This window comes from Oreochromis niloticus, linkage group LG7, assembly GCF_001858045.2.
Source record: "Oreochromis niloticus isolate F11D_XX linkage group LG7, O_niloticus_UMD_NMBU, whole genome shotgun sequence".
Classification (NCBI taxonomy): domain Eukaryota; kingdom Metazoa; phylum Chordata; class Actinopteri; order Cichliformes; family Cichlidae; genus Oreochromis; species Oreochromis niloticus.
Genome location: NC_031972.2, coordinates 35,866,559 through 35,874,952, shown reverse-complemented (window position 1 = coordinate 35,874,952; position 8,394 = coordinate 35,866,559). Strand labels below are relative to the sequence as shown.

At 43.4% G+C, this 8,394-nt stretch overlaps 2 protein-coding genes across 3 annotated transcripts in view; both read right to left on the bottom strand.

Moving 5' to 3' along the window:
* LOC100703853 (HLA class II histocompatibility antigen, DRB1-8 beta chain) overlaps positions 1-3,924 on the bottom strand; it is a 222,926-nt gene extending 219,002 nt beyond the window's left edge. Inside the window, exon 1 of the mRNA XM_025908541.1 lies at positions 3,823-3,924. Within this exon, the coding sequence (XP_025764326.1) occupies positions 3,823-3,871 (49 nt within the window). The 5' untranslated portion in view covers positions 3,872-3,924. The remainder of the gene's footprint in view (positions 1-3,822) is intronic.
* A 1,944-nt stretch (positions 3,925-5,868) lies between these two features.
* LOC100703581 (H-2 class II histocompatibility antigen, A-U alpha chain) lies at positions 5,869-8,194 on the bottom strand. 2 transcript variants are annotated; one of them, XM_025908543.1, is made up of 5 exons: positions 8,076-8,194; positions 7,748-7,993; positions 6,546-6,830; positions 6,231-6,371; positions 5,869-6,112 (listed from the first exon to the last, which is right to left on the bottom strand). In XM_025908543.1, the coding sequence occupies exons 1-4, from the start codon at positions 8,131-8,133 to the stop codon at positions 6,241-6,243; spliced, it is 720 nt and encodes a 239-aa protein (XP_025764328.1). In that variant the 5' UTR covers positions 8,134-8,194; the 3' UTR covers positions 5,869-6,112; positions 6,231-6,240. The 2 variants fall into 2 exon arrangements, with proteins under 2 accessions (XP_025764328.1, XP_003459305.2); XM_003459257.5 differs by having other exon boundaries at positions 5,869-6,371.
* Positions 8,195-8,394: the final 200 nt, after the last annotated feature.

Below are 8,394 nucleotides of genomic sequence, written 5' to 3'. Positions count from 1 at the left end.
CCAGATTTAAACCCAGTGGGAGTTTCCCCCCATAGAGGGAAAAGGACCCCCTGATGATCCTCTACCTAATCACATGAGCCGAGGTGTGAAAGTGGGTGTGGGTCACAATCAGCCAGGGTTTCGGGTGAGCTCATTGTGAAACCTGGCCCCACCCTATCATGTGAATTCCTGAGGTCAGATGGCCCAGGATGTGAGTGGGCGTCAGGCGTCTGGGAAGGACCTCAAAACTGGATTATAGATGGCAGACAGTTTGTGTCATAAGCCCCGCCCTCTGTTCAAAGATGGTTGCTCACAATGGACATAGATGGCCTCTTTCACTCCTCTTTCAAACCATCTGTCCTCTCTGTCCAAAATGTGAACGTTGGCATCCTCGAAAGAGTGACCTTTATCCTTAAGATGCAGATGGACTGCTGAGTCTTGTCCTGTGGAGGTGGCTCTTCTATGTTGTGCCATGCGCTTGTGAAGTGGCTGTTTGGTCTCTCCATTGTAGAGGTCTGGGCATTCCTCGCTGCACTGTACAGCATACACCACGTTGTTAAGTCTGTGTTTTGGAGTTTTGTCTTTCGGGTGAACCAGTTTCTGTCTGAGTGTGTTGCTGGGTCTGAAGTACACTGGGATGTCGTGCTTGGAGAAAACTCTCCTGAGTTTCTCTGATACACCGGCTACATAGGGGATGACAATGTTGTTGCGTCACCTCCACGGGACAAGACTCAGCTGTCCATCTGCATCTAAAGGAGAAAGGTCACTCTTTCGAGGATGCCAATGTTCACATTTTCACACTTTGGCTCATGTGATTAGGTGGAGGATCATCAGGGGGTTTTTTGTCCCTCTTTCGGGGGAAACTCCCACTGGGTTTAAATCTGGGACTCTCCACCATTTGACCTTAGAACTGAAGAAGCTTCTCGGATGAGAGGTGAAACATCTTCAAGCAATTTAAAGAAGTCCAGACACTTTTCTTTCCAAGCTCCTTAGACTACGATGACCTGGATGACTGAGAACCTTCACAGACATGCGTCTGTCTTTCGTATCCTCCTTTGCTGGTGTCTCATCTTCTTTTCTGTGCCTCTTTGCTGACTTTATGAACGCCCAGTTCAGATAACCGCATGTTTTCAGTGCTTCCTTTACATGTGTGTGTTCCTTCTTTTTCCCTTCAGGCTTAGAGGGAACATGTTCTGCCCGGTGGTGTAGGGTCCTGATTACTCCAAGTTTGTGTTCCAGAGGGTGATGGGAGTCAAAGAGGAGGTACTGGTCCGTGTGTGTGGGCTTCCGGTAAACTTCAATGTTGAGGTTGCCATTCTCTTCAATGTGCACAGCGCAGTCCAGGAAAGGCAAACAGTCGTCCTTTGTGTCTTCCCTGGTGAACTTGATGTTTTTATCCACGGCGTTAATGTGCGTAGTGAAGGATTCCACTTCTTGTGTCTTGATTTTGACCCAGGTGTCGTCTACATATCTGTACCAGTGGCTGGGTACTCTCCCTTTAAAAGAGCCAAGAGCCTTTCTTTCCACTTCCTCCATGTAAAGGTTGGCTACAATCTGTGACACAGGGGAGCCCATGGCACAGCCATGTTTTTGTCTGTAGAAGCCTTCGTTGTATTTGAAATATGTAGTGGTGAGGCAGAGGTCTAACAGTGTGCAGATCTGATCGGGGGTGAAGTTGGTCCTGTCTTCCAAGGAGCTGTCTTCTTGTAGTCGTTTTCTGACAGTCTCCACTGCTTCCATGGTGGGTATGCAAGTGAAGAGAGAGACTACGTCAAAGGACACCATGGTTTCATCTGGATCCAGGGTAAGTTTCTGGACCTTGTCGGTGAAGTCGGTGGAGTTCTTGATGTGGTGTGGGGTGTTCCCCATGAGAGGTGCCAGGATGGTAGCAAGGTGTTTCAAGATGTTGTAAGTGGCTGAGTTTATGCTACTGACTATGGGTCTGAGTGGGACAATACTCACCTGGGTGTGTACTCAAGGTGTGAGTGGATCTGGTAGTACCAATCACCATCTGCTTCCTCTCTGTGCAGTGAGAAGGAGACCTTATTGTTAATGTCATATCATCCCTGATGATATGACATTAACAATAACAGAAACTCATAATATCCTCTAGCTAAACCCTATGTCAAACTTCACTCCACAACACCTGCTTACAGTCACCATCCTGCCATGTTGGTCTGCAGTGTCTATGACTTCTTCCCCAGTAAGATCAAAGTGAGCTGGTTGAGAGATGCACAGGAAGTCAGCTCTGATGTCACTTCCACTGAGGAGATGGCCACTCCTGTAAACAGCCTGCTCATCTAACTCATGGGTCAACACTCATGGTGCATTTATGTGCACTCGTAAATCTAGCCATCTATAGCCCAAAAGCAGAAGACACAGAATCAGTTTCCACTATCAGACAGCTTCCCCTCCACTGGAGGTCTGAGCTGGTTCTCCTCATGTTCCTCTGAGCTGCTGCTGCTGGGAGCTGATTTTAGTCCATAAGTAAGTAAAGCTTATTCATTGAGTGCTTTTCACAGACAAACAGTCACAAAAGGCTGAAATAAATACGAATATTAAGTGCCAAAATAGTGAAATATTTAATAAGACACAGGAAAATATATGTGTATGTTTTCTGTGTGTTGTAATGGGAACTTTATAATTGTTTCAGTATATTTAATAGCTCCACTGTTACACAGACTCATAGATCTGAGCTGTAAATGTTTGCAGGTGTGAAGCTGCTACACAAGCTCTGAAAATCAGAATCAATAAATAAACTGCAGACGTCCTTTAAACAAACTTCAGTGTTTCTCATTTTTGTTTGAATTAAAATAAATTAATTAGAAGAAAAGTGTTTTATTGATCTGTCAGGCTGCTTCATGCTGTTAGAAATATTTATATGGAAATATAAAAAAAATAAATATGAGCAATATTTCAGCTTAATGAACAGCTGCAGTTTGCCTGCTTCACCAGCAGGGAGCGCCACAGACTGAGGTTAGCTCTGTGGAGTCACAGTCAGAGCTGTGATCAGTGATTTACTACAGTTATTGATCATCAGAGTCTGACCTGCAGCTGTGAGTCCATCATAAATGATTCAGAGTGAGGTCAACATGAACACCTGATGATGTCACACAGACCAGCACACCCACCTGATTTAGGCAGAACGTTGCTGTACCAGATACCAATGTTGTGTTGGCAGTACCTCTCCTTCTCAGCTTTCAATGTAGCCAGCCGTCCTGGTTGACTGTTAAAGTGCTTTGCCTGCTTCACTCCAAAGCCAGTGAATCCAACAAACTTCCTCACATCGCTGTCAAACCTGGTGACCTCGATCTTGTTGTAATAGTAAGATCTGATGTACTTGATGTCCTTCAGCTCAGTAGAGTTAAAGTCACAGCGAGACACCACATACATTTTGAACCCATCTGAGGACAAACAGAAGATGTACAAATAACTTATGTTGATCATGTATACATCTATCTACTTAGCACTTTTAATTCTTATTTTTATCTTTATTTAAGCGTTGTCTGACAGAATGTTTTGCACTAAGTAAATGGCAAATGGCCTGTATTTATATAGCGCTTTACTAGTCCCTAAGGACCCCAAAGCGCTTTACACATCCAGTCATCCACCCATTCACACACTGGTGATGGCAAGCTACATTGTAGCCACAGCCACCCTGGGGCGCACTGACAGAGGTAAGTACCGCAGCAAATTCCTAATGTTGTTAATCTGCTCAACATTTGGCAATAAAACCCTTTCTGATTCTGATCAGTGATGCAATTATTGATCACTATACTGATTACAGATCAGTGTATCTCTGCGGTGTATTGATTAGTGTATTAATCAGTGTATTGATGGTACCTGCTGTGCTGAGGCTGATGAAGAGGAGGCAGATGAAGGATGAAGCCATGTTCCTGAGTTCTCCTGACAAACTGACTCAGTCTGACTGAGAGCTGCTCTAAAAACAGAGGACAGGTCACATGACCACAGCATCATCTGTTACCAGGAAGAACTCGGTGACACCAGCCCACGTTCATCATCCTGTGTGAAGAGTGTGCTGCTTTAAAGCTTTAAAAGCAGAGAGCAGCACTCTGTGATGTCATCAGCACATTTCCTCTTTACTCAAAATCTCCTGTTTTCATTTGTATTCCACTGTCAGAGCTCATGGAGGAATCTAATTATCTGCCAACTCATTAAATCAACCACTAATGTACTTCTGTAATAATAATGATAACCTCTCATATTAACATTGATCATATTTACACACCTGTCCTCTTCGTCTTCATTAATAATAAGTGCTCTTTCTCAGTACTTTTGATCAATTGAATTTACTGCATCACACTGTTTAGACTCACACTTCCTGTCTCTTTCAACTTAAAAGGACAGAAACACTCTTATTGTGAAACATTTCTGTGGAGCTCTGATGTTCCTCTGTGTGGAAGGTACAGATCTCATGGATACTGGATTAGAAAATACGTCTCAAACATTAAATCTGTTTCTTAATTAATGTGAAGTGTGATGTCATCACAGAGATTTATTTTTCAGTTTCAGGCTCCAGAGCAGCTGAATCATTTCACTGTGATACATTCAGAGTTCAGATTAACTTTAAATGTTTGTAATTCACATTTTCTATTTAGCTTTTCATGCAGACTAAATCATATTCAATGGAGACATTCAGTCAGAGTCGAACAGCACGTTTCAGCTCATAGATGTGTCAGTGATCAGATTGTTGACGAGGAAAAGAGTTCATCTCAACGTCATTGTCAGAGTCAATGTAAATGCTGCTTCAGTCATTGAAATGCCAGATATTAAAACATGTTACAGCAGTGTTATAAACATGTTATATTAATTTCTATAAACACTCACTTATTTTTTTCAACTGCTGACATCTGCTGACTTTCAGCAGACTCACACACACAGAGATTCTCTTATTAGAAAAAGGGCCTGTTTGTTCAATCTGAAATTGTTTTCAAAAACTAGAATTCAGTAACGCCATCTGTGACCAATGGAGTCAATTCATTTCAATTCAATTCAATTTTATTTATATAGCACCAAATCACAACAAAAGTCGCCTCAATGCGCTTCATAGGTACAGAGAAACACCCAACAATCATATGACCCCCTATGAGCAAGCACTTTGGCGACAGTGGGAAGGAAAAACTCCCTTTTAACAGGAAGAAACCTCCGGCAGAACCAGGCTCAGGGAGGGGCGGGGCCATCTGCTGCGACCGGTTGGGGTGAGAGAAGGAAGACAGGATAAAGACATGCTGTGGAAGAGAGACAGAGATTAATAACAGATATGATTCGATGCAGAGAGGTCTGTTAACACATAGTGAGTGAGAAAGGTGACTGGAAGGGAAAAAACTCAATGCATCATGGGAATCCCCGGCAGCCTACGTCTATTGCAGCATAACTAAGGGAGGATTCAGGGTCACCTGGTCCAGCCCTAACTATATGCTTTAGCAAACAGGAAAGTTTGAAGCCTAATCTTGAAAGTAGAGATAGTGTCTGTCTCCTGAATCCAAACTGGAAGCTGGTTCCACAGAAGAGGGGCCTGAAAACTGAAGGCTCTGCCTCCCATTCTACTTTTAAATACTCTAGGAACAACAAGTAGGCCTGCAGTGAGAGAGCGAAGTGCTCTAATAGGGTGATATGGTACTACAAGGTCATTAAGATAAGATGGGGCCTGATTATTTAAGACCTTGTATGTGAGGAACAGGATTTTGAATTCTAGATTTAACAGGAAGCCAATGAAGGGAAGCATGATAATAATCACATGATTATAAACAGGAAACATGAACCTGCTCAGACACTCCTGACTCAGCTCTCAGAAACAAACCACAGAGAGTGAAATGGATCCATGAATACTTGTAAAGACACAGGAAGAACACTGAGACAGATTTGTGATGATGAACAAGTTTATGAACACACTGAGGTCACCTGACACTGAGTTCAGATAAAACTGATCTCAGTCTCATTAATTTGACTTTTGTCTCCTTTGTTTTTGTGGCAGAAGAAGGTTCCAGGTAGAATCTGCTGGATGAATGGTGGAGATACTCACTGTGACGAGGGAGCTTTAGTTTGCTTTGAATCCCAGAGTTAAACCTTATTGACACAGATGATGACAGAACAGCTCATACAGGAGATTAACCTAAAGCAGCTGAGACAGGTAGACAGGAATCCGATGTTCATTACAGGTGAACTCTGCACACACAACAATAACACACACTGATTATGAGCTCATTGTAGAACCATGATGACATCATCACCGTGAGCCAATCAGCTGCACTCGTTTCCTTTGACGAGGAAGAAGGTTCCAGCAGCCACACCGACCAGACCGAGAGTCAAACCCACTCCACAGAACACAGAGGGTCCAACACCTGGATCAGAGTGAGCGGACGCCTCCACCTCTGGAGACACAAACACAGAGAAACATGAACCTTCACATCTGGAGACAAAGAGGAAAAACACACATCTGTCTCAAACTGTCAGCTCAGATCAGATCCAGCTGTTCTGATGAACACTGGGCTCAGTCTTCACATGTGTACCTCTTAGTGTATTCTGTTTAAATAAAGTTTTCTCACCATAGATTTTGGTCAGTGGTTGTGTCAGGGCCAGATGTTGCACTGCACAGCTGTAGATGTCTCCCTGCTGTGGGGTGAACTGCAGTCTGGAGATCTGGGTGAAGGTCCCATCTTTGTTAGGATAGGGAACATTGATGGTGGATCCTTGTGTGACCTTCTGCTCGTTCTTGGTCCAGGAGACGTTGACAGGAGCAGGATAGAAACCAGTCACATGACAGATCAGAGTGTTCTTCTCTCCAAACTCCACCTCATCTCTGGTGTAGATCATCACAGCTGAAGGAGCATCTGTGCACAAACACATCAGGCAGAGGACGATCAGAGCTTCAGCTGGTTCCCATCAGCAGGTGATCATGGTGATAACAAATATCAATAAAAGGTTCAGGTGTTCACTCAGATGATGTCATCACTGTCTGTGTGAGAGAAACTAGTCTGATGTCACGGTTCTGGGGCATTCTGACCCAGCTTCTTCAGTTCTTTATATGTTGGTATATTTCTATAGTATTGATTATTATTCTAGATTAAGTGCAGTGTCTGTCTGCCTCCTTGTAAGTTGTTTCTTGTTTCCTGTTTTACTTTGGAGGTTCGTGTCTGGTGTCAGTGTGTTCGGTTTACAATTCTCCTGTCTCGTCACCTGTGATTTCTCCCAGGTGTGTTCCCCTCCTGTGCCTCATTCCTTGATTACTGCCGTGTGTATATTAGCCCTGTGTTACCTTTGCTCTGTCGCATCGTTAATGTCTACTCACCTTCAGTCTGTACTCTGTTTTCCATCCGTGTGTATCTGCCTGTTAGTTTGTATTTTCCCAGTTTAGTTAGTCTGCTGTTTACCGGCAACCTACTAATAAAGCTGTTACTTTGAGTTCAACTTTGCCTCACTGAAACCTGCATTTTGGGTCCTTCTCTCCTTGCCTGCCGTTACAGACAGACTCAGTTCAGCTTCAGAGAAACTAAAAGGAGGAAAAACAAATTAAAATGTGATCTTCAATATAAACACAAATATAAACATGTGAGTGTTGGGTTTCTGTACACACAATCAGTCTGAATGTGTTTAAGGTGGAATTATTTCTTATATTTAATCAGTTTGAAGCTGGCTGTGTTTGATTGGACAAAGTAAATCAGTGCTGATGATGTCATCAGTGTGTTACTCTATAGAGCGTGTAGGTAAACACAGGTGAGGTGAGACAGGTGTTACATGTCATATTTACCCTGTTCTGGAGGGTAGTCCTTCATGCCTTTACCAAAAAGCTTCATGTTCTCTCTACAGCTATGTTGAAAAGCCACAGATGATTCATAACCTCCTGGTACAGTTATAGGATCAATAAAAGGAGGCTGAGGGTAGATAAACTCCTGTTTGTTGAAGTCTGCGTAGGCAATCTCTTCACCATCCAGTCCATACATGTTCTCTCCATCAGACTCTGAACAGCCACCGATAGCAATGTCACTGTGCAGAGCTGAAACACACCAAACACCGATCAGTGACCTGATCAATAATCTGATCAATAACCTGCTGACAGTTTAAAGAGACAAACTCACGGTCAGCAGAGACACAGAGGACACAGGAGAGGAAGAGGAGCAGCTCCTTCATCTTCATAAGCAGCTCTCTGACACTTAAACTGTGAGTGTGTGTGTGAACCTCACAGTGTGTGTGAGTGAACTCTGAGTGAACTGACTGAAAGTGCAGCTGAGCTCTAACACAGAGCAGCCAATCACAGAGCTCAAAGCTCATGATGTCATCAGTGTCCAGGCAGACAGCAGCTGAAGGTGAACATGATGTGACAGACAGCACCAATCAATAATCAATATTTATAGACCCTTCAAAATAAAGTTCAGCCTGATCAGTTTCCACTCTGAG